The sequence below is a fragment of the Bufo gargarizans genome, chromosome 2 (assembly GCF_014858855.1).
Source record: "Bufo gargarizans isolate SCDJY-AF-19 chromosome 2, ASM1485885v1, whole genome shotgun sequence".
NCBI classification, from domain to species: domain Eukaryota; kingdom Metazoa; phylum Chordata; class Amphibia; order Anura; family Bufonidae; genus Bufo; species Bufo gargarizans.
The window spans coordinates 356226843-356253980 of record NC_058081.1 but is presented as its reverse complement, the minus strand read 5'-3'; the positions used below and the strand labels follow the sequence as shown (position 1 = coordinate 356253980).

Below are 27138 nucleotides of genomic sequence, written 5' to 3'. Positions count from 1 at the left end.
TGGAGCGTGATAGGAAGATGCGCGAGTACAAGCGCACGTTGGTAGACGCGCTACTGAGAGCATTCCCAAATGTCACAGGGGAACAAGTGGAAGCCCAAGGCCAAGGCAGAGGAGGAGCAAGAGGTCGCCAAGGCAGCTGTGTCACGGCCAGCTCCTCTGAGGGCAGGGTTAGCATGGCAGAGATGTGGAAAACTTTTGTCAACACGCCACAGCTAACTGCACCACCACCTGATACGCAACGTGTTAGCAGGAGGCAACATTTCACTAACATGGTGGAACAGTACGTGTGCACACCCCTCCACGTACTGACTGATGGTTCGGCCCCATTCAACTTCTGGGTCTCTAAATTGTCCACGTGGCCAGAGCTAGCCTTTTATGCCTTGGAGGTGCTGGCCTGCCCGGCAGCCAGCGTTTTGTCTGAACGTGTATTCAGCACGGCAGGGGGCGTCATTACAGACAAACGCAGCCGCCTGTCTACAGCCAATGTGGACAAGCTGACGTTCATAAAAATGAACCAGGCATGGATCCCACAGGACCTGTCCGTCCCTTGTCCAGATTAGACATTAACTACCTCCCCATAACCATATATTATTGGACTCCAGGGCACTTCCTCATTCAATCCTATTTTTATTTTCATTTTACCATTATATTGCGATGCTACCCAAAGTTGAATGAACCTCTCCTCTGCCTGTGTGCTAGGCCTAAATATATGCCAATGGACTGTTGCAGTGGTGGCTGACATGAAGCCTGATTCTCTGCTATGACATGCAGACTAATTCTCTGCTGACATGAAGCCAGATTGTCTGTTACGGGACCTCTCTCCTCTGCCTGGGTGCTGGGCCTAAATTTATGACAATGGACTGTTGCAGTGGTGGCTGACGTGAAGCCTGATTCTCTGCTATGACATGCAGACTGATTCTCTGCTGACATGAAGCCAGATCGTCTGTTACGGGACCTCTCTGCTCTGCCTGTGTGCTAGGCCTAAATATATGCCAATGGACTGTTGCAGTGGTGGGTGACGTGAAGCCTCATTCTCTGCTATGACATGCAGACTGATTCTCTGCTGACATGAAGCCAGATTGTCTGTTACGGGACCTCTCTGCTCTGCCTGTGTGCTAGGCCTAAATATATGCCAATGGACTGTTGCAGTGGTGGGTGACGTGAAGCCTCATTCTCTGCTATGACATGCAGACTGATTCTCTGCTGTCATGAAGCCAGATTGTCTGTTACGGGACCTCTCTGCTCTGCCTGTGTGCTAGGCCTAAATATATGCCAATGGACTGTTGCAGTGGTGGGTGACGTGAAGCCTCATTCTCTGCTATGACATGCAGACTGATTCTCTGCTGACATGAAGCCAGATTGTCTGTTACGGGACCTCTCTGCTCTGCCTGTGTGCTAGGCCTAAATATATGCCAATGGACTGTTGCAGTGGTGGGTGACGTGAAGCCTCATTCTCTGCTATGACATGCAGACTGATTCTCTGCTGTCATGAAGCCAGATTGTCTGTTACGGGACCTCTCTGCTCTGCCTGTGTGCTAGGCCTAAATGTATGCCAATGGACTGTTGCAGTGGTGGGTGACGTGAAGCCTCATTCTCTGCTATGACATGCAGACTAATTCTCTGCTGACATGAAGACAGATTCTCTGTTACGGGACCTCTCTCCTCTGCCTGTGTGTGCTGGGCCTAAATATATGCCAATGGACTGTTGCAGTGGTGGCTGACGTGAAGCCTCATTCTCTGCTATGACATGCAGACTGATTCTCTGCTGACATGAAGCCAGATTCTCTGTTACGGGACCTCTCTCCTCTGCCTGTGTGTGTGCTGGGCCTAAATATATGCCAATGGACTGTTGCAGTGGTGGCTGACGTGAAGCCTCATTCTCTGCTATGACATGCAGACTGATTCTCTGCTGACATGAAGCCAGATTCTCTGTTACGGGACCTCTCTCCTCTGCCTGTGTGTGTGCTGGGCCTAAATATATGCCAATGGACTGTTGCAGTGGTGGCTGACGTGAAGCCTCATTCTCTGCTATGACATGCAGACTGATTCTCTGCTGACATGAAGCCAGATTCTCTGTTACGGGACCTCTCTCCTCTGCCTGTGTGTGTGCTGGGCCTAAATATATGCCAATGGACTGTTGCAGTGGTGGCTGACGTGAAGCCTCATTCTCTGCTATGACATGCAGACTGATTCTCTGCTGACATGAAGCCAGATTCTCTGTTACGGGACCTCTCTCCTCTGCCTGTGTTCTAGGCCTAAATATATGCCAATGGACTGTTGCAGTGGTGGCTGACGTGAAGCCTCATTCTCTGCTATGACATGCAGACTAATTCTCTGCTGACATGAAGACAGATTCTCTGTTACGGGACCTCTCTCCTCTGCCTGGGTGCCGGGGCCTAAATATCTGAGAATGGACTGTTCCAGTGGTGGGTGACGGGAAGCCAGATTCTCTGCTATGGAACCTCTCTCCAATTGATTTTGGTTAATTTTTATTTATTTAATTTTTATTTTAATTAATTTCCCTATCCACATTTGTTTGCAGGGGATTTACCTACATGTTGCTGCCTTTTGCAGCCCTCTAGCCCTTTCCTGGGCTGTTTTACAGCCGTTTTAGTGCCGAAAAGTTCGGGTCCCCATTGACTTCAATGGGGTTCGGGTTCGGGACGAAGTTCGGATCGGGTTCGGATCCCGAACCCGAACATTTCCGGGATGTTCGGCCGAACTTCTCGAACCCGAACATCCAGGTGTTCGCTCAACTCTAAATGGCATTACTGTATTAGAATTTCATCATGGTTCCATTATGTTATGTCAATATCTTTGAACAGTTTACTAATAATTATGCTTTCGCAGGCAAGCCTGCTGGGCCCCAAAGCATGATAGCCAAGTTCAATTGCAAACCATGCACCCTATATTGCAGTGCTAGAGCACACCATACCATACTAGAAGAATAAAGTCAAAATAAAAATTCCAGTCATGATAGCATTCTCTAAAAATATACTTGCGCTGCAGGTCCCTTAAGTGAAATGGGTATGTTCACACAGAGTTCCAATGCGTAAATTTGGGACCGCGCTGCTTCAGTTGGTGCGGATAGCACTATCCTCCAATGCAGCTAACCCAATAATCCGACACAAGACATTGATAGTCCCAACTTAGGTCTCCATCCAGCGTCTGCAGAGCATCAAAACAACACAATAGTGCAGTTGAATAAATAAGGGTTTTATTATACTCACAAACAAGTTAAAATTGATAGCATGTCTTAAAACACATTAGCTTCACATGGGCGGCGATATGAAAGAGAAGTTAATGTGTTTTAAGACATGCTATCAATTTTAACTTGTTTGTGAGTATAATAAAACCCTTATTTATTCAACTGCACTGAAGTTACTTCACTATTGTGTGATTTTCATGCTCTGCAGATGCTGGATGGAGACCTAAATTGGGAGTATCAGTATCTTGTGTCAGATTATTGGGTTAACTACATTGGAGGATAGTGCTATCTGCACCAACTGAAGCAGCGCGGTCCCGAATTTACGCATTCATACTAGAAGAATAGTCAGCGACAAGCACCTAAATGGGATCATTAAGTCAAAATAATTTGGAGTAGAGAATTGTACACTATTATGTACACAATATATACATATGAATATTTAATAATAGACCTTTCATTAAAGGGGTTGTCCCATGATTAAAATGTACATTGCTTTACATTGTGCATTTTTTCAATATTGTTGGTACATACTTTTCATGATGCCCTCTGGTGTTACTTTGAGTCCCTCTTAGAATGTTAACCTAATATTTGCAGTGTAGGTGGTCACAAATGCCTAGTAACTCCTAATGGCCAGAGTTTTTCTGTACATAAAAAAACTAAGTGGTTCCTGCTTATATGTAGGCCAGCCAATAAGAATCATCACACTATGGGGGCACCCAAACAAGTACGTACAGCAATGGCTAGATAAGTGACTACAATTGAAAAATATATTTTCCTGATTTAACAGGGAGGAAACCTCCTTTAAGTGAGCAAAAAAGAGACCTTCTAATCCCCAGGATAGGGGATAACTATCAGATCACAAGAACAGGGGCCCTGTTCCTCTGCTGCTCCCTTGAAATTAATGGAGTATTCATGGTAACAGGGGCTCTAAGTTAATGGTTCCATTGGCCAAATGTAGGCAAGAACATATCAAAGGAATCAAATCCCTCACCAAAGATGCTCTCACAAAGACTCAGAGACTAGGAGACCAGTGAGGAACGGAAACTCCTCAACAATCTGAATCTCCCCAAATTAAAACCTTTCTCAGCATAAAAAAGTCTGGGCACAGTGAGACTTATAATCCTTTATTATAAAACTTTTGAGAATGTTTTGTTTCCCCACCTACGAGATACTTTTAGCAACAGAAAAAAAGTAATCCAGCTTCCATTAAAATTTAAATTTCCTGGAAAACCAGTAAAAGACAAAAAAGACAACATGCGCTAGGATCTAGTCCAAAATAGAGAATCCTACTGGATTTTCTCTATGGATACACGTACACCAAAGGGACTCAATCGCAGACAGGATTTGATATTGCACTACTGATCCTAGCGCATGTTGTCTTTTTTGTCTTTGTCTTTTACTGGTTTTCCAGGAAATTTTAATTTGCATGTAAGAAGGAGTGGTTATTGCTAATTATCTCCACCTGAGATGTTCGGCCTCTTTTTTTTATTTAAGACTGGCACTCAGCATATACTATTGTCATGAGTAAGGATCAGAACCTAACGATCCGAAACGCGTAGATGTACATGTTGGATTTTATTCTGCACCCATGAAATAAAGAATATAACGTTTACTACTGCCATCCTGGAAGCTGGATTACTTTCTTCTGTTGGTTTCATTCACGCCTGGTTCCTGGCGTTTTTTCCGGGCTTCCACTGGTGGTGATTCAGGTGAGTTCCGCCACACTCCATTGCATCCTACTAGATACTTTTAATTCCATCTCACATATGTCCCCAAATTCCCAAAGCAATCACTAGAGGCACATGACATAACTATCAAAGGAGGGTACATGGATGACTCAGTGCAGTAGCTACCAGCCAATATTAATTATAGCAATACTTATAGCCAACATGCTGAAACACTACAGGGAGGGCAATAATAACAGCCTGAGAATCCTCCATCTTATCCAATTCACCTGGTCTAGGAAGATTCTGGCAGTCACTGATGCTGAAAAAGTATTTGAGCTATGGACTGGACTTTTTTGAAATGGACATTACATAAATCTGGACTACCAAACTGTGTTATCAGTATGATGACGTATGCCTGTCTGCATCAGTCAATGGAACTTTATCTCCCCACTTAAATATCTTAAATGGCACAAGACTGGTGTGTTCCCTCTCCCCTTTGTTTTTGTCCTCTCCATTGAGACATTAATTCAATCCATACATATGTCACACTCATCTCATAAAAGGAATAACTGTGGAGGGCTATACACATTACACTGCAGCCTCCAACTATAACGGATCATTACCAGCCCTAACAACCACATTGGATTACTTTCACTCTATATTCAACAACAACAATAGTTCCTCTAAATCAATAACTCTTAATGCCACATGCCCCTGCAAGATAGTCCTGACATCAATACAGCTCCCATGGGCTACTAATTCAATTAAATCTCTAGGACTGTAGATATCACCCTCCCCAAACTCCTAGTTTTCATTGAATTATGAACCTTTGCTGCAAAAAAAATGATGATATTAAATGATAAACGATCCCATTTATTTCCCATTATTAAGTCTTATTTGATGAAACTACACACAATTTTGTAAACTACTTTTGGCAAAATACTGTTCATTCTACTCAGTCTTAATCAGACCTAAATTTCTTGATGTGATTAATTACTGCTAAGTACACATATTATCAAGTTACTGATGGAGCAGATAGAATTATTGACTAGCACAAAACGTTAAGTATAAACTTGACCTCCCAATAGAGGAAACTATAATAAAATCCCCACTTACAAATTCTTTATTATACATACAGACAACTAAAATGCTCAACTTTAACATTAATCACTTTACAAATGCTATTCTTGAGGTATGGAGCGAGATTTCAAAAGACGAAAAGGTGTGGCCCACTTCCTCACAAGAATGGGAGATTTTTTTTAGGACACAGGGAACCCCTCACTGGCACATGGCTCCCTCTACAAACTATCTTAAAAGATTTATGGGAGATATCCTAGGCTGGGTTCACATGACGTTTTCCCCATCTGTTTAATATACAGGTCCTTCTCAAAAAATTAGCATATTGTGATAAAGTTCATTATTTTCTGTAATGTACTGATAAACATTAGACTTTCATATATTTTAGATTCATTACACACCAACTGAAGTAGTTCAAGCCTTTTATTGTTTTAATATTGATGATTTTGGCATACAGCTCATGAAAACCCAAAATTCCTATCTCAAAAAATTAGCATATCATGAAAAGGTTCTCTAAACGAGCTATTAACCTAATCATCTGAATCAACTAATTAACTCTAAACACCTGCAAAAGATTCCTGAGGCTTTTAAAAACTCCCAGCCTGGTTCATTACTCAAAACCGCAATCATGGGTAAGACTGCCGACCTGACTGCTGTCCAGAAGGCCATCATTGACACCCTCAAACAAGAGGGTAAGACACAGAAAGAAATTTCTGAACGAATAGGCTGTTCCCAGAGTGCTGTATCAAGGCACCTCAGTGGGAAGTCTGTGGGAAGGAAAAAGTGTGGCAGAAAACGCTGCACAACGAGAAGAGGTGAGCGGACCCTGAGGAAGATTGTGGAGAAGGACCGATTCCAGACCTTGGGGGACCTGCGGAAGCAGTGGACTGAGTCTGGAGTAGAAACATCCACAGGCGTGTGCAGGAAATGGGCTACAGGTGCCGCATTCCCCAGGTCAAGCCACTTTTGAACCAGAAACAGCGGCAGAAGCGCCTGACCTGGGCTACAGAGAAGCAGCACTGGACTGTTGCTCAGTGGTCCAAAGTACTTTTTTCGGATGAAAGCAAATTTTGCATGTCATTCGGAAATCAGGGTGCCAGAGTCTGGAGGAAGACTGGGGAGAGGGAAATGCCAAAATGCCTGAAGTCCAGTGTCAAGTACCCACAGACAGTGATGGTCTGGGGTGCCATGTCAGCTGCTGGTGTTGGTCCACTGTGTTTTATCAAGGGCAGGGTCAATGCAACTAGCTATCAGGAGATTTTGGAGCACTTCATGCTTCCATCTGCTGAAAAGCTTTATGGAGATGAAGATTTCATTTTTCAGCACGACCTGGCACCTGCTCACAGTGCCAAAACCACTGGTAAATGGTTTACTGACCATGGTATTACTGGGCTCAATTGGCCTGCCAACTCTCCTGACCTGAACCCCATAGAGAATCTGTGGGATATTGGGAAGAGAAAGTTGAGAGACGCAAAACCCAACACTCTGGATGAGCTTAAGGCCGCTATCAAAGCATCCTGGGCCTTCATAATACCTCAGCAGTGCCACAGGCTGATTGCCTCCATGCCACGCCGCATTGAAGCAGTCATTTCTGCAAAAGGATTCCGGACCAAGTATTGAGTGCAGAACTGAACATAATTATTTGAAGGTTGACTTTTTTTGTATTAAAAACACTTTTCTTTTATTGGTCGGATGAAATATGCTAATTTTTTGAGATAGGAAATTTGGGTTTTCATGAGCTGTATGCCAAAATCATCAATATTAAAACAATAAAAGGCTTGAACTACTTCAGTTGGTGTGTAATGAATCTAAAATATATGAAAGTCTAATGTTTATCAGTACATTACAGAAAATAATGAATTTTATCACAATATGCTAATTATTTGAGAAGGACCTGTATACCAAAAATGTATGCGTTAAATGGATGCCATAGAGGATAATAGGATGTGCAGGATACAAGAAGGTGGTGTGCTGCATTTTAGTATTTTTTTCAAATGTATACATCAAAAAGAGGGTTAAAACATGATGTGAACCCACCCTTAGTGGATAGATCTTGTTCCTCCAAGCAACAATGGGTCTTTTCAAAAATGCAGACTAAATTTAAGAACTTAATAAAAACAATGCCATAGCCTAAGAGATCTAGTCTGGCTAAAACAAATGGTTTTCTCTGCTTCACCAACAAAGAAGCCAACTTCAAAAATATACAGACACCTAATTTCTCACAACCTTGATAAGATCCTTTAATATGCTAAAGCTTAGTTGAAAGAATTGGAACACAATATCACCTCATCGGAATATTGACAATTTTAGGCTGGTTTCACATCAGTGTTTCATTTTCTGTTCTTCTGATCCATCAAGAAAAAAAATGGATCCTGTTGCATCTGTTATGCACATTTTGCATCTGTTTTAGCCATTTCTGTCTGAGATCCATTTTTTAAGATATGTATTGCATAAAAAAAAAAAAAAAATCTGGTCGGAAAATGAAACAGTGATGTGAAACCATCCTATAGGCATTCTTATAGTCCATACAGAAGCATAAACTTGCAAGAAACTAGTTACAAGCTTGCAAGTAGATGGTATGAAAAGCCAGTGCTGCAACATAAATACAGTACAATACAATTCCAGACTTATACTGGAGATGCTTAGTTAGCACATCAGAGCTCAGTCTTACACATTTGGTGGGAATGTGACGCAGTCACTAGTAGGAAACATTATAAATGATGTATGAACAAGGATTCCTTCACTAAATCCCCACCTCATATTCCTGCCCCTGATTTCCCTTGACCACTTGAACCCATATGATAAATATCTGTGGCTACAACTGCTTCTTGCAACAAAGGCCATGATCCCATTATAAAGGTGTAAATCTCCCACTTGGTGAAAAAAGTAGTTCAAATTGCTACATTAGAAAGAAATATAACATTTGAACAAAGGAAAATGTTAAATTCACAAAAATATGCCCCCTCCCCTCACCGGATACATGTCAATATGTGATGCCTGTCTACATTATGGCTACTAATGTGGATTATGATTCTTGTAACCTCTGGACTGCATAGGAATCTTTCTGCTCTCTTTGTATGACTGCATGTTCAATATATATTGCGTCTTTTTTATTCTCTTGTGCAATAAGTATAATAATTCACTAGTTGTTAATTTGTGCATATCCACTGTGAAAATGTTTCACACAGTTCTATGTGCATGCAAATAATCCAATAAACAGACAATTGAAAGAAAGATGGCACATTACTGTTAGAAATGATACCCAGTAATAGGTGGTAACCAGGAATAACCTAAACTTTTAGCAGATGGCACTTCACTATTAGAAATGTATAGTCAGTGATAGGTGGTGAGTAAGAAACATCTACTGTAAGTATCAGATAGCACCTGTGTTTAAACTAATTATAGACAGAGATAGGTGTTGACCAGGAAACATCTACAGTTAGCCGATGACACCTCCATATTCCCAATTTATAGCCAGTGATGGGTGGTGACCAGAAAATATGTACTGTTAGAATTATATGGCACCTATGTTTATACAAATTATAGCCAGAGATATATGTTGACCAGGAAACATGTACTGTTAGCAGATGGCACCTCAATATCTGACATAGTCAGTGAAAGGTGATAACAGCATGGTTATTGGACAAATGTACACTCCAGTAACTGAACAATGAACACCTTGAAGGAGTTAAGATTTAAAACAAAGCCTATTTTACAATATGGCAATGCTGGAGGGTGTTATACATCACTGTTTTTAATCTAATTTCTTACTGGACTGTTGATTGGGGTTGTTGAAATGCCTATGCCTGCTAGACAAAGATGTGCACCAATTGTGCAGTTAACGGACATTGAAAATCTCAGAAAGAGTTTGACAAGAAGATTCAGTTTACAATGGTCAGAGGGGGGCACTCACACATGTAAAGAGGGTTCTGGATGGTCAAGACATATGCAATATAAGAAGACCTGCTGTATCGCAAAAGACAGCCACAGCATCACAAATTGGTCCTGCAGTAGCTCCAGCTTGTTTGTCATTGACCTCTCATCATCGTCATTGAACTCCTGCACTGGTGTGGCAAGAGAGTCCACTGGAGACATGAATGACAAACAATAGTGTTCAGTGATGAAGGAAAGGTCTGCCTTGGCACTATTGAACCTTGGCTGAACTACACGTGCAAGCTGAAAGAGTTTAGAATGGCAGGAGGATATCTAGCATCTTTACAGCGCTACAATGCCAGAGTAGTAGCTTGTATCGCAGCAAGGGGAGATGCCACCCAGTCTCAGTTGACCCTGCCTCAACATAGGCCATGCTGCAGAACCCAAAATAAAGGATGCACCACCTTGGTTGTGTGATCTTTGACCAAGCACCACTAGCAATTTATACGTTGTCAATCTCAGCTCAATCGCATTGTTTTCCAGGTGATCTTTTTTCATCATCTGCTAGTGTATATATTTGATAATCAAAAAATTAGTCAATGGGCAAAAATGCTAGTGGCTTCACAGTAAACACAGACCTTGTATGCTACATTACATTCTCAAGGAATTGTTCACAGTACACCAACACTGTACAACATAAATCATATATTTTCTTTCAACAGTAGTTAAAGTCATCCATAATAAGAAATAAAGGTCCATCTGAGCATTACACACTTTGCCAGCGCAAATAGATTATTATAACCATATGTAACCTCCAGGCTAAGAGTTAATAAAAACAAATAATTTTAAAACAAAACTTTTGATATTTTTCAAATGCAACTCAGGAAAAAGAGATGATACAAATGAAAATAATTTATTCTTTTTATCAGCTCCATAGAGTGAAAAAAGTTATTTTTACAAATTTAAAATCAGCAATCATTCAGGTTTTATTTTAATTTAATTTATCTTTTGTAGCTGTGAGTTTCTGGCTAAAAGGTGTCATATATATATATATATATATATATATATATATATATATAACACTAGGTTTTGTAATATAATTTGCTATCTGGATAAATGATGATAAAGGGTGATCTGTCTTAGAAGCCAATCCCGACAGTTCAATATTTAACTATGCTTGAAAAGGAGTAAAAAGATTGATCAGAAAGATAGACAATGTTATCGCTTTTCAAAAGTAGTTTTTTATTAAACCGCAACATTCTTTGTATATACCATATGCTTAAATGTGTAAGACCATCTGGTACATAATGAGAAGAGGTGAGCGAAGTTTTGAAAAATTGGATTCGACAGCTTCGCTGAACTTTGTCAAGAAATTGAATGCCTTACCAATTACGGAGCAGGTGCAATGAACTGCGATTGTGCTGCCCTTATCATTTAATCCCTCAGATGCCGCTTTCAACACTGATCGCGGCATCTGAGACTCATCTTTATATTCTCAGAGGTTAGTCACCTCATCCACTTGATCGCGGAGAGGCCATCTGCTTCCTTCCTTTATCGGGTTTTCTTCAATGAAGATGGGAGCAGACAGCCTCTTCATGATCAAATGAATGAGGTGAGTATAATTCTTTTATTTTCAACTACCAGTTTAGGGGGAAAAAAAATGTTACCAAGAAGCACGAGGAAATTCGGCTTCGTACAGAATCGAATGTTTCCTGAAATTCTCTCAATACTAATAATGAGATTAAAAGTCCAGTCATATGGTGACTTTAAATTAAATGTATGATCACCCATATGCATATGCACATTACTGGGTTATTTCCCCCACTCAGGACTCTCCTCTGTGAGCCAGAATGGACAGCAACACTCTATGATGGGCTCCCAATCACCTTGACAAAATAAGCTTTTTGATGGGTCTTACTTTGATAGTGACTCAGGGTGATTGATATCTAGTTCTAGATTTTCAACATAATTATTACTCATGTTTGCTGATCAACTCACTTCACATAATACACCATTAAGTTGACTGTACTTACTTGGCAGTGTTCAGAGTCTGATAAAGCCTACTTAGGGTACTTAAAACATCTCCTTCCTTTTTTCTGTCTTTCAAAAGTTGCAGTAGGTGGACCCAGTGTTCACAATATGTTATGTGAGCTCCAATGACCGGACACACCTCACTGTAGAAATTGGACAATTCTTCTATGACACTAAGTTGACCTGCATAAGTAATGCATAGTACAATCACTTTTCAAATTATATAAAATTACAAAAAGACCTGTGGGAAATAAATGGTATAAGAAATTAAAATATAAGTGCATGCTTTTCTCTCAGTATGTAAATTACATAGTATTAAGGCCTTTGAAATCTCTCTAAATCTGATAAAGAAAAAGGAGAGAAAACTAAAAGAAATATTAAACATTTCAATTGTTCAAAATTTGCATATATGGCATACTTGGCAGGATTCTTGTGGTGTTTAAATGAATTTCATTAATATTATTTTGCCATTTTTTGCAAGGCAAATTAATATTTTATGACATATATAGGGTGAGTAGAATGTCACTGTTGAATTTCGAAAAACTGGATCAGAGAAGGACACTCATAGATTTAAAAGTACATAATATTTCAGCTTCAATTACCTAAAATCCCAAACAGTCAGTTTGTAAATTGACACAGCAGAGAACCATTTCCCAGGACAGATATGGCACTATCTGCCATACCTATCACTAATATATAGTCAGCATCCACCACGGATGGAGCGGGCTTGACAGTTGAGCACACTCCATACATATTTACCCCACAATTTAACTGTAAATCATGGTGTGTATGTAAGGTTAAACCTCTGACTTCTTCTATACATATACAGCATGCGTAAATTCTTTGCACTGCATTTATCAAGCGTTTTAAACACTTTTCTAACCCTTTTATGCCTCTCCAGAAAGGGGACATGTCTTAGTGAAAATGGGGTGTGGTGTCACTGGAAAAAGGGCATGGCTTATATATGCCTCTGTTTGTCAACATATAGGTGGCATAATCTTAGATTAAATGGTCTAAAAATGCAACAGATTTATCATCCAGCATCAACCTAAATCTTATGCAGTTTATCATTTTCTAAGTTTACAATTGCTTACTTTTAGACAGTATTATTAAAGAGGAACTTTCACCGCTCCTGATATGTCTGTTTTAATAGCTACATGCATTCCCCATGTAATAACAACTCTGGAACATCTATTCTTATGGCCCTATGTTGTGCCATTCCTTTATTATTTCTAGGAGAATTTATGAATGACGTTATATATTAATTGCTAGCAGTCTGCAGTAAGGGTACAGAGGGGTGGTAACAAGTTGGGAGTGTGCACAGTCTCACTCTATCCAATCATTGTTGCCATTGTTTGACTATGCAGGTACACCCCCAACTTGTTACCACCCCTCTGTACCCTTACTGAAGACTTCTAGCAATTAATTTATAACTTATAGTAGATAAGTAGGTAATAATAAAGGAATGGCACAACATAGAGACATAAGAATAGATGTTCCAGAATTGTTATTACATGGGGAATGCATGAAGCTATTAAAACACGCATGTCAGGAGTGGTGAAAGGTCCTCTTTAAATCTGCTTCAATGTGTTTAGGGATAGATTCATTTTCAATGACATACATTTGGACAGTATTCAGACTCTCACTTTTTGCACATTTTGTTAGATTGTGGCCTTCAGCTAGAATAAAACACTATTTTCTCCAATTGAGAAACTGAAAACAGGATTTTAGAGTCTTTTGTAAATTTATTAAAAAAGAAAAATTAAATTTATACATGTATTCGAACCCTTTTCTATGACATTTGAAAACTAGCTCTGGGATCCCCCCTATTTCTTTTGAACATCCTTTAGATGTTTTCCCACCTCGATTGGAGTCCACCTGTTGTAAACTCAGTTGACTGGACATGATTTGCAAAGACAATGCATATCAGAGCAAAATCCAAGCCATAAGGAGAAAAGAACTGCTTGTACAGCTCAGAGACAGGATTACATGACGGTAGAGAACTAGAGAAAGGTACAAGACATTTCTGCTGCATTGAAAGTTCCCAATAGCACAGTGGTGTCCATAATTCTTAAATGGAAGGAGTTTGAAACAACCAGGACCAGTGCCTTGGTAAGAGAGGTGACCAACAACCAAATAGCCACACTGGCTGAGCTCTAAAAATCCTGTGTGCAGACGGGAGAAACATCCAGAAGGTCAACTGTAGCACTCCACCAATATGGACTTTATGGCAGAGAGGCCAGAAGGAAGTTTCTTCTCAGTACAAAACACATGAAAGCCCACCCAGTTTGCAAAAAGCAGACTGTGAGAAACAAGAGTCTCTGCTTTGATGAAACCAAGATTAAACCTTTTGGCCTCAATATTCTAAGTTTCATGGAAGCTTCTGGAAGAAACCAGGCACTACTCATGACCTGCCGAATACCATCACGACAGCGTTCCTTTCTGACAGTCGGCTGCTCATTCAATGAAGGAGACTGGTGCATTTACATGCAGCGATCTTCTTCACAGTATGAGGACGAGGGATTGCTATTGTGATTGCTTTTCCCCATACAGAATTATTGTTTCTGGGCACCAGATCGCTGTTTAGACAGCACAATTTGCTGCCCAGAAACAATAATTGGTGTTTCTGCAAAAACAAAAGGATCACCCGACAAACAAGCGTTTCAATCGTTCATCGGGTGATTAGCGGCACATTTAGATGGGCAGATTGTCGGGAACGAGTGTTCATAAGAAAGTTTGTTTCCGATAATGTAATAGATTATCGGAAAGAGGAAAATCCACCTTAAATCTTGAGTAAAGAGTATAAATATTTATGTCAATACAATAGTTTAGTTTTTTACTTTTCAATAAATTAGCAAAGATTTCAAACTTTCCATTTTCACATTGTCATTATCAGATATTAAGTGCAGAATTATGGGGAAAAGCTTGGATTTTTTATTTTATTTTAGCACAAGGCCACAATATATAAAAATATGAAAACATAAAATGATCCAAATGCATTGTATGAACTCAGCATTCACCCAGATGCACATCAGGATATTACTTTCTATATGATACTATGAAAGGTATAGTTTACAAACACAACAGGATAAAACAAGTATGGTACATGCATGTCTAAAAGCATGTCTAGAGCAGGAGGAACTGAGCAGATATACAGTATACTGTATGTATAATTTTTGGGGAGAATATTCAGCAAGACTTGTAATTTATGCATTACAATCTCTGCTTATTCTGAGCTTCCAAAGTGGGCCATCTTATCTGAGATTGACTGCTATATCCTTATATGCCCTTAGCAGAAAAGAGCAGAAACCATTACTCGTATTTTTGAATCTTTTCCCACCAAACTACATTATATATTAATCTGCTCAGCTTCTCCTGCTCTACAACATGCTGCCTGCAGTGAATTTCATGGTGACAGGTTCTCTTTAGGGCACACGTTAAATGAATAACTCACTTTTCAAGTTAGTGGACTTCATAGCAAACAGCAATGCAAGTTCAAAGCAAACATTGCCATTTTCAAGCTTCTGTTGTTCTATCAAGATTTTTCCCAACCAGAGCAAGACTTGAGATAGCTCTCTCTCTGCATCACCACAGTCCTGTACATCTATAAAAAGTTGGACAGACTTTACAAAATATCTCTCTGCCATAATAAAGGCTTGGCAAGACACAGCCAATGTCCCAAAGTTTGCAAGGGCTATGGCTTGGTTTCTTCTATTGCCTGTTTCAGTAGCCATTTTAAGGGCATATGAATACCCCCTTGAAGACTCATGTACCTTTTTATTCCTCTTCTGTGCATTTGCGAGGAGATTGTGCACAACACCACACTGAGTGGTACTGTCAGTTTCCTGCATGGAGTCTAAAAGAGGCATTAAAATACAGCAAGCTTGTTCAAAATTCCCGTTCAAAATATATAACCAGCCTAAAAACAGAGCAGACTCAAAAGCTTCTTCTTCACTGGTCCATCTACCTAATTCAACAGCCCTTTTAGTATAACCAATGGCGCCAGACAGAAGACTTTGTTGGAGGTAGAGCTTGGATAAAAGAAGACACAACGTTCTCTGAGCTTTCACATCTCCACCTTCGTATGAAGAGGATAATGCATGTTTTAAGTAAGGGGAAGCTTGAGCTGGAATATGGTTGCCTTTTAGTGGACATCCCATAATTTTGGATATATTTTGCATAACTACACCAACTCGCCACAATGGAGATGGCATTATTTTCATGCCAACTGATTTGTACAGTCTAGCTGATGCCAAAGCAACATGGGGCAGATATTTTTTATCATACAAGTAACTTAATATGGGCATCACACTTGTATTGGAATTCAAAGTTTGGGAGCATGAAGTAATAAGAAGAAACTGCAAGCGTTCCAGAAATGGTAGGGCATCGTCATGCCTTCCGAGCTGATATAGCAACCGAAATATAAGGAAGCAAGTACGAGATTCTAAGGAGGCATTGTTAACAATTACAGCTTTCCTAAATACATATTTTAGCACCTCAAGCTCACTTTCTGAGCTAAAATTATGCTGAGATATGCAAGTTAAAAGGCTAGCAGCTTTTTCCAACAAAAGTTCTTGCTTAGATTTCAAATTTTGCTTCAAGTAGATAGCTGATAAATTTCCGTACAAGGCAGCCAAAAGTTGCAAATCTAGAAATCCATGACTAATGGCACTTAAGGCTTCTTCAAAGTAAACTCTTGCCTGGGATAGCTTCATTCTCTTGGCACAAATTCGTCCTAGAAGGAAACAACATCGTATGTGAGCCCAAGACATGTTATTCCTTTTTGCCCAGTTCCGGGATGTTTCCAAGTACATTACCAAGTCTTCTTCTTCTGAAAACCCGTAAAATGTAGAGTTGAGGAAAGACATAGAAAGATCATATAAGGGCTGGAAATGAGAATCATAGCCTTCTTTATTGAGAAATGTCAATACAGGATCAAAGACTTCAGAGTCTTCTAGGTCTCCAGCATTTAAGTCAACGAAGAACTTTGGGTCATCAATATCCTCCTGTCCGGCCACATGGAAGCCTTCTACTTCATATCTCCACTCTGAATCTGGACTTGACTTCTCAGACACACTGCATTTAGTAGATTCACTTATAGCTTCAATTTCCTCCCAACTATCAGATATTTGTGTTTCATAAAATTTATTTCGGGCACCTGGAAAAATTGCAATGTAAGATTATTACAGATTGTGACAACATATTTAGCACATTAGGCACGTTTAATAAAATCTCAGTAAATGTTATGTCAAATACAGAAAATATGTTTGATTGAACCATCAATGAAAGCACTATGCAATATGACTCCAAAAATGTTGCTATAAACTATGGCTGCTTTCATAAGTATGTAAAATTGTGTCACCTCAGTTTTATCAGTGTTGCCAACCTGAATTTTACTTTTTTTCCTGGACAAATTATCCCCCCATAATCACAGAAGAAACATTTTTTACGTACGAACTGTAAAACTATAATAATTGATAAAGGTTATACAGTAAGTATTACATGTCTAAAGCTCAATATACTGATGTGGACTCATTACCAGCATTTACTGTGAGCTGTAACATCATGATAATTACAATAATAATAACCTGCTAAAGTACACCCAGACTCTTAAAAATCACGGATGCCTCATTTTTTTGTTCATTGTCACTAGAAAAAGTTCCCTATTTTGTGTATTGTCCAAGAATTTCTGGACGGTTGACATCCCTGTTAATCATCATCACAAGCTTAAGGCCGCTTTCAGACGAGCGTTTTTTCCACGCGGGTGCAATGCGCAATGCGAACGCATTGCGCCCGCATTGAATCCGGACCCATTCATTTCAATGGATCTGTGTACATGAGTGTTGCGCTAAAATCGCAGCATGTTCTATATTCTGCATATTTCACACAACATTGGACCCATAGAAGTGAGCGGGGCTGCTGAAAAAACGCATCGCCTCCGCAAGCAAGTGAGGATGCAATGCGTTTTTCACTGATGGTTGCTAAGAGATGTTGTTTGTAAACCTTCAGTTTTCTATCACGTGCGTGAAAAACGCATCAAGGCGCATTTCACCCGCGCGATAAAAACGTAACAACTGAATGCAATCGCAAACAAAACTGATTGAACTTGCTTACGAAATGGTGGAGTTTTCCTGAACGCATCTGGACCTAATCCATATCGTTCGTGCGAAAGGGGCCTAAGGAGCAATCCCTTTTTTCATCTCTCATTCAAAACATAACATAAAGTCTGACTTAACACTCTCAACACTGCCGCTGTACATGTACGGTGAAAGTACGGGTTTTAAACATGACACCTGCCAAAGTGCCATTTTGCCTAAGCGCTTGGCAGTTAATCATGGCAGTTAGACACTGCAGGAGACAGAGATGCTATGTGTACTACTCAAACAAAGTTACACACAGCACAGGTATCCTACCCTTTTGTTTCACTCAGGCTATGGCTGCTCTTCTCATCACTATGGCTGTCTACTTTCAAATTCAACCACACTGTCCACTCTTTGTCGCTTCTCTCCACATCAGTCCCTCCTTCCCTCACCCTTGTTCAGTTCCCATACACTTTTTCCCCTTATACATTATACTGACCCATCTTCCTCCACAGTGCAGCATAAAAAACACCAATATAAATCTTTCAACCACTTGCTGTCTCTTTCTGTTCTCCTGCCACTAGTTGCAGGGGATATTTCACCAAATCCTGGCCCTCCCTCTGTTGCTAACTCCTCCTTTGCCATACACAGAAACTCCAAAAATCATATTAATGTTAACTGCACATCCTCTCCAGTTCCTTTTAACTGCGTACTCTGGAACGCACGGTCGGTTCGAAACAAACTACCCACAATTCACAATTTCTTCCTCTCACAATTTCTGAACTTGCTAGTAGGGATGAGCGAACTCGAACTGTATAGTTCGGGTTCGTACCGAATTTTGGGGTGTCCGTGACACGGACCCGAACCCGGACATTTTCGTAAAAGTCCGGGTTCGGGTTCGGTGTTCGTCGCGCTTTTGTGACGCTTTCTTGGCGCTTTTTGAAAGGCTGCAAAGCAGCCAATCAACAAGCGTCATACTACTTGCCCCAAGAGGCCATCACAGCCATGCCTACTATTGGCATGGCTGTGATTGGCCAGAGCACCATGTGACCCAGCCTCTATTTAAGCTGGAGTCACATAGCGCCGCCCGTCACTCTGCTCTGATTAGCGTAGGGAGAGGTTGCGGCTGCGACAGTAGGGCGAGATTAGGCAGATTAACTCCTCCAAAGGACTTGATTAACTGATCGATCTGCAGCTGTGGATCATTGAGCTGCTGATCCTCAATTGCTCACTGTTTTTAGGCTGCACAGACCGTTTGTCAGTCTCATTTTTCTGGGGTGATCGGCGGCCATTTTGTGTCTTGTGGTGCGCCAGCACAAGCTGCGACCAAGTGCATTTAACCCTCAATGGTGTGGTTGTTTTTTGGCTAAAGCCTACATCAGGGTGAAGCTGTCACACCAAGTGCATTTAACCAGCAATAGTCTGTTCATTTTTTGGCCATATACAAAATCAGGGGCAAGCTGCGCCTGTCACCAAGTGCATTTAACCCTCAATGGTGTGGTTGTTTTTTGGCTAAAGCCTACATCAGGGTGAAGCTGTCACACCAAGTGCATTTAACCAGCAATAGTCTGTTCATTTTTTGGCCATATACAAAATCAGGGGCAAGCTGCGCCTGTCACCAAGTGCATTTAACCCTCAATGGTGTGGTTGTTTTTTGGCTAAAGCCTACATCAGGGTGAAGCTGTCACACCAAGTGCATTTAACCAGCAATAGTCTGTTCATTTTTTGGCCATATACAAAATCAGGGGCAAGCTGCGCCTGTCACCAAGTGCATTTAACCCTCAATGGTGTGGTTGTTTTTTGGCTAAAGCCTACATCAGGGTGAAGCTGTCACACCAAGTGCATTTAACCAGCAATAGTCTGTTCATTTTTTGGCCATATCCCAGTCTAATTCTGTCACTAAATCCATACCGGTCACCCAGCGCCTAAATACTAGGCCTCAAATTTATATCCAGCTAAATCTGTCCCTAGTGCTGTAGCTGGGCGAGTTATTTAGTGTCCGTTCAAGCACATTTCTTGTTCTGGGTTGAAATACAATTCCCAATTTAGCAATTTCATAATTTAGTGGTTCCTGCTATATCAGAGCTCTTTGAAATCTATCCCAAAAAGGGTATATAATATTGAAGGTGCACATAGGGTCATTCAGAGTAACTTCACACACACCCGCTACTGTGTATTTCCAAGTCTAATTCTGTCACTAAATCCATACCGGTGACCCAGCGCCTAAATACTAGGCCTCAAATTTAATTCCCTCTAAATCTCTCGTTACCCACCGCTGTACTGTTGTTGCTGGGCAAGATATTTAGTGTCCGTCAAAGCACATTTTTTGTTCTGGGTTGAAGTACAATTCCCAATTTAGCAATTTCATAATTTAGTGGTTTCTGCTATATCAGAGCTATTTGAAATCTATCCCAAAAAGGGTATATAATATTGAAGGTGCACATAGGGTCATTCAGAATAACTTCACACACACCCGCTACTGTGTATTTCCAAGTCTAATTCTGTCACTAAACCCATACCTGTCACCCAGCGCCTAAATACTAGGCCTCAAATTTAAATCCCTCTAAATCTCTCGTTACCGTTGTCCTGTTGTAGCTGGGAAAGTTATTTAGTGCCCGTCAAAGCACATTTTTTGTTCTGGGTTGAAGTACAATTCCCAATTTAGCAATTTCATAATTTAGTGGTTCCTGCTATATCAGAGCTATTTGAAATCTATCCCAAAAAGGGTATATAATATTGAAGGTGCACATAGGGTCATTCAGAATAACTTCACACACACCCGCTACTGTGTATTTCCAAGTCTAATTCTGTCACTAAATCCATACCGGTGACCCAGCGCCTAAATACTAGGCCTCAAATTTAATTCCCTCTAAATCTCTCGTTACCCACCGGTGTACTGTTGTTGCTGGGCAAGATATTTAGTGTCCGTCAAAGCACATTTTTTGTTCTGGGTTGAAGTACAATTCCCAATTTAGCAATTTCATAATTTAGTGGTTTCTGCTATATCAGAGCTATTTGAAATCTATCCCTAAAAGGGTATATAATATTGAAGGTGCACATAGGGTCATTCAGAATAACTTCACACACACCCGCTACTGTGTATTTCCAAGTCTAATTCTGTCACTAAACCCATACCTGTCACCCAGCGCCTAAATACTAGGCCTCAAATTTAAATCCCTCTAAATCTCTCGTTACCGTTGTCCTGTTGTAGCTGGGAAAGTTATTTAGTGCCCGTCAAAGCACATTTTTTGTTCTGGGTTGAAGTACAATTCCCAATTTAGCAATTTCATAATTTAGTGGTTCCTGCTATATCAGAGCTATTTGAAATCTATCCCAAAAAGGGTATATAATATTGAAGGTGCACATAGGGTCATTCAGAATAACTTCACACACACGCTTCTGTGCATTTCCAAGTCTAATTCTGTCACTAAATCCATACCGGTGACCCAGCGCCTAAATACTAGGCCTCAAATTTAATTCCCTCTAAATCTCTCGTTACCCACCGCTGTACTGTTGTTGCTGGGCAAGATATTTAGTGTCCGTCAAAGCACATTTTTTGTTCTGGGTTGAAGTACAATTCCCAATTTAGCAATTTCATAATTTAGTGGTTTCTGCTATATCAGAGCTATTTGAAATCTATCCCTAAAAGGGTATATAATATTGAAGGTGCACATAGGGTCATTCAGAATAACTTCACACACACCCGCTACTGTGTATTTCCAAGTCTAATTCTGTCACTAAATCCATACCGGTGACCCAGCGCCTAAATACTAGGCCTCAAATTTAATTCCCTCTAAATCTCTCGTTACCCACCGGTGTACTGTTGTTGCTGGGCAAGATATTTAGTGTCCGTCAAAGCACATTTTTTGTTCTGGGTTGAAGTACAATTCCCAATTTAGCAATTTCATAATTTAGTGGTTTCTGCTATATCAGAGCTATTTGAAATCTATCCCTAAAAGGGTATATAATATTGAAGGTGCACATAGGGTCATTCAGAATAACTTCACACACACCCGCTACTGTGTATTTCCAAGTCTAATTCTGTCACTAAACCCATACCTGTCACCCAGCGCCTAAATACTAGGCCTCAAATTTAAATCCCTCTAAATCTCTCGTTACCGTTGTCCTGTTGTAGCTGGGAAAGTTATTTAGTGCCCGTCAAAGCACATTTTTTGTTCTGGGTTGAAGTACAATTCCCAATTTAGCAATTTCATAATTTAGTGGTTCCTGCTATATCAGAGCTATTTGAAATCTATCCCAAAAAGGGTATATAATATTGAAGGTGCACATTGGGTCATTCAGAATAACTTCACACACACGCTTCTGTGCATTTCCAAGTCTAATTCTGTCACTAAATCCATACCGGTGACCCAGCGCCTAAATACTAGGCCTCAAATTTAATTCCCTCTAAATCTCTCGTTACCCACCGCTGTACTGTTGTTGCTGGGCAAGATATTTAGTGTCCGTCAAAGCACATTTTTTGTTCTGGGTTGAAGTACAATTCCCAATTTAGCAATTTCATAATTTAGTGGTTTCTGCTATATCAGAGCTATTTGAAATCTATCCCTAAAAGGGTATATAATATTGAAGGTGCACATAGGGTCATTCAGAATAACTTCACACACACCCGCTACTGTGTATTTCCAAGTCTAATTCTGTCACTAAACCCATACCTGTCACCCAGCGCCTAAATACTAGGCCTCAAATTTAAATCCCTCTAAATCTCTCGTTACCGTTGTCCTGTTGTAGCTGGGAAAGTTATTTAGTGCCCGTCAAAGCACATTTTTTGTTCTGGGTTGAAGTACAATTCCCAATTTAGCAATTTCATAATTTAGTGGTTCCTGCTATATCAGAGCTATTTGAAATCTATCCCAAAAAGGGTATATAATATTGAAGGTGCACATTGGGTCATTCAGAATAACTTCACACACACGCTTCTGTGCATTTCCAAGTCTAATTCTGTCACTAAATCCATACCGGTGACCCAGCGCCTAAATACTAGGCCTCAAATTTAATTCCCTCTAAATCTCTCGTTACCCACCGCTGTACTGTTGTTGCTGGGCAAGATATTTAGTGTCCGTCAAAGCACATTTTTTGTTCTGGGTTGAAGTACAATTCCCAATTTAGCAATTTCATAATTTAGTGGTTTCTGCTATATCAGAGCTATTTGAAATCTATCCCTAAAAGGGTATATAATATTGAAGGTGCACATAGGGTCATTCAGAATAACTTCACACACACCCGCTACTGTGTATTTCCAAGTCTAATTCTGTCACTAAATCCATACCGGTGACCCAGCGCCTAAATACTAGGCCTCAAATTTAATTCCCTCTAAATCTCTCGTTACCCACCGGTGTACTGTTGTTGCTGGGCAAGATATTTAGTGTCCGTCAAAGCACATTTTTTGTTCTGGGTTGAAGTACAATTCCCAATTTAGCAATTTCATAATTTAGTGGTTTCTGCTATATCAGAGCTATTTGAAATCTATCCCTAAAAGGGTATATAATATTGAAGGTGCACATAGGGTCATTCAGAATAACTTCACACACACCCGCTACTGTGTATTTCCAAGTCTAATTCTGTCACTAAACCCATACCTGTCACCCAGCGCCTAAATACTAGGCCTCAAATTTAAATCCCTCTAAATCTCTCGTTACCGTTGTCCTGTTGTAGCTGGGAAAGTTACTTAGTGCCCGTCAAAGCACATTTTTTGTTCTGGGTTGAAGTACAATTCCCAATTTAGCAATTTCATAATTTAGTGGTTCCTGCTATATCAGAGCTATTTGAAATCTATCCCAAAAAGGGTATATAATATTGAAGGTGCACATTGGGTCATTCAGAATAACTTCACACACACGCTTCTGTGCATTTCCAAGTCTAATTCTGTCACTAAATCCATACCGGTGACCCAGCGCCTAAATACTAGGCCTCAAATTTAATTCCCTCTAAATCTCTCGTTACCCACCGCTGTACTGTTGTTGCTGGGCAAGATATTTAGTGTCCGTCAAAGCACATTTTTTGTTCTGGGTTGAAGTACAATTCCCAATTTAGCAATTTCATAATTTAGTGGTTTCTGCTATATCAGAGCTATTTGAAATCTATCCCTAAAAGGGTATATAATATTGAAGGTGCACATAGGGTCATTCAGAATAACTTCACACACACCCGCTACTGTGTATTTCCAAGTCTAATTCTGTCACTAAACCCATACCTGTCACCCAGCGCCTAAATACTAGGCCTCAAATTTAAATCCCTCTAAATCTCTCGTTACCGTTGTCCTGTTGTAGCTGGGAAAGTTATTTAGTGCCCGTCAAAGCACATTTTTTGTTCTGGGTTGAAGTACAATTCCCAATTTAGCAATTTCATAATTTAGTGGTTCCTGCTATATCAGAGCTATTTGAAATCTATCCCAAAAAGGGTATATAATATTGAAGGTGCACATTGGGTCATTCAGAATAACTTCACACACACGCTTCTGTGCATTTCCAAGTCTAATTCTGTCACTAAATCCATACCGGTGACCCAGCGCCTAAATACTAGGCCTCAAATTTAATTCCCTCTAAATCTCTCGTTACCCACCGCTGTACTGTTGTTGCTGGGCAAGATATTTAGTGTCCGTCAAAGCACATTTTTTGTTCTGGGTTGAAGTACAATTCCCAATTTAGCAATTTCATAATTTAGTGGTTTCTGCTATATCAGAGCTATTTGAAATCTATCCCTAAAAGGGTATATAATATTGAAGGTGCACATAGGGTCATTCAGAATAACTTCACACACACCCGCTACTGTGTATTTCCAAGTCTAATTCTGTCACTAAATCCATACCGGTCACCCAGCGCCTAAATACTAGGCCTCAAATTTATATCCCGCTGAATTTGAATACAATACATTGGGCCAAATAATATATTTGTTGTTGTGGTGAACCATAACAATGAGAAAAACATCTAGTAAGGGACGCGGACGTGGACATGGTCGTGGTGGTGTTAGTGGACCCTCTGGTGCTGGGAGAGGACGTGGCCGTTCTGCCACATCCACACGTCCTAGTGTACCAACTACCTCAGGTCCCAGTAGCCGCCAGAATTTACAGCGATATATGGTGGGGCCCAATGCCGTTCTAAGGATGGTAAGGCCTGAGCAGGTACAGGCATTAGTCAATTGGGTGGCCGACAGTGGATCCAGCACGTTCACATTATCTCCCACCCAGTCTTCTGCAGAAAGCGCACAGATGGCGCCTGAAAACCAACCCCATCAGTCTGTCACATCACCCCCATGCATACCAGGGAAACTGTCTCAGCCTCAAGTTATGCAGCAGTCTCTTATGCTGTTTGAAGACTCCGCTGGCAGGGTTTCCCAAGGGCATCCACCTAGCCCTTCCCCAGCGGTGAAAGACATAGAATGCACTGACGCACAACCACTTATGTTTCCTGATGATGAGGACATGGGAATACCACCTCAGCATGTCTCTGATGATGACGAAACACAGGTGCCAACTGCTGCGTCTTTCTGCAGTGTGCAGACTGAACAGGAGGTCAGGGATCAAGACTGGGTGGAAGACGATGCAGGGGACGATGAGGTCCTAGACCCCACATGGAATGAAGGTCGTGCCACTGACTTTCACAGTTCGGAGGAAGAGGCAGTGGTGAGACCGAGCCAACAGCGTAGCAAAAGAGGGAGCAGTGGGCAAAAGCAGAACACCCGCCGCCAAGAGACTCCGCCTGCTACTGACCGCCGCCATCTGGGACCGAGCACCCCAAAGGCAGCTTCAAGGAGTTCCCTGGCATGGCACTTCTTCAAACAATGTGCTGACGACAAGACCCGAGTGGTTTGCACGCTGTGCCATCAGAGCCTGAAGCGAGGCATTAACGTTCTGAACCTGAGCACAACCTGCATGACCAGGCACCTGCATGCAAAGCATGAACTGCAGTGGAGTAAACACCTTAAAACCAAGGAAGTCACTCAGGCTCCCCCTGCTACCTCTTCTGCTGCTGCCGCCTCGGCCTATTCTGCTGCTGCCGCCTCGGCCTCTTCCTCCGCCTCTGGAGGAACGTTGGCACCTGCCGCCCAGCAAACAGGGGATGTACCACCAACACCACCACCACCACCTCCGTCACCAAGCGTCTCAACCATGTCACACGCCAGCGTTCAGCTCTCCATCTCACAAACATTTGATAGAAAGCGTAAATTCCCACCTAGCCACCCTCGATCCCTGGCCCTGAATGCCAGCATTTCTAAACTACTGGCCTATGAAATGCTGTCATTTAGGCTGGTGGACACAGACAGCTTCAAACAGCTCATGTCGCTTGCTGTCCCACAGTATGTTGTTCCCAGCCGGCACTACTTCTCCAAGAGAGCCGTGCCTTCCCTGCACAACCAAGTATCCCATAAAATCAAGTGTGCACTGCGCAACGCCATCTGTAGCAAGGTCCACCTAACCACAGATACGTGGACCAGTAAGCACGGCCAGGGACGCTATATCTCCCTAACTGCACACTGGGTAAATGTAGTGGCAGCTGGGCCCCAGGCGGAGAGCTGTTTGGCGCACGTCCTTCCGCCGCCAAGGATCGCAGGGCAACATTCTTTGCCTCCTGTTGCCACCTCCTCCTTCTCGGCTTCCTCCTCCTCTTCTTCCACCTGCTCATCCAGTCAGCCACACACCTTCACCACCAACTTCAGCACAGCCCGGGGTAAACGTCAGCAGGCCATTCTGAAACTCATATGTTTGGGGGACAGGCCCCACACCGCACAGGAGTTGTGGCGGGGTATAGAACAACAGACCGACGAGTGGTTGCTGCCGGTGAGCCTCAAGCCCGGCCTGGTGGTGTGTGATAATGGGCGAAATCTCGTTGCAGCTCTGGGACTAGCCAATTTGACGCACATCCCTTGCTTGGCGCATGTGCTGAATTTGGTGGTGCAGAAGTTCATTCACAACTACCCCGACATGTCAGAGCTGCTGCATAAAGTGCGGGCCGTCTGTTCGCGCTTCCGGCGTTCACATCCTGCTGCTGCTCGCCTGTCTGCGCTACAGCGTAACTTCGGCCTTCCCGCTCACCGCCTCATATGCGACGTGCCCACCAGGTGGAACTCCACCTTGCACATGCTGGACAGACTGTGCGAGCAGCAGCAGGCCATAGTGGAGTTTCAGCTGCAGCACGCACGGGTCAGTCGCACTACAGAACAGCACCACTTCACCACCAATGACTGG

General features: G+C 41.5%; 1 protein-coding gene across 4 annotated transcripts in view; it reads right to left on the bottom strand.

Annotated features, from left to right (window-relative positions):
- Positions 1-27138, bottom strand: part of SH3TC2 (SH3 domain and tetratricopeptide repeats 2) — a 198405-nt gene that overhangs the window by 26867 nt on the left and 144400 nt on the right. For all 4 annotated transcript variants that reach the window (XM_044280726.1, XM_044280724.1, XM_044280725.1 and 1 more), the window contains 2 exons: positions 15311-17014; positions 11859-12039 (listed from right to left, as the gene is read on the bottom strand). In XM_044280726.1, coding sequence (XP_044136661.1) covers positions 11859-12039; positions 15311-17014 — 1885 coding nt within the window. The remainder of the gene's footprint in view (positions 1-11858; positions 12040-15310; positions 17015-27138) is intronic.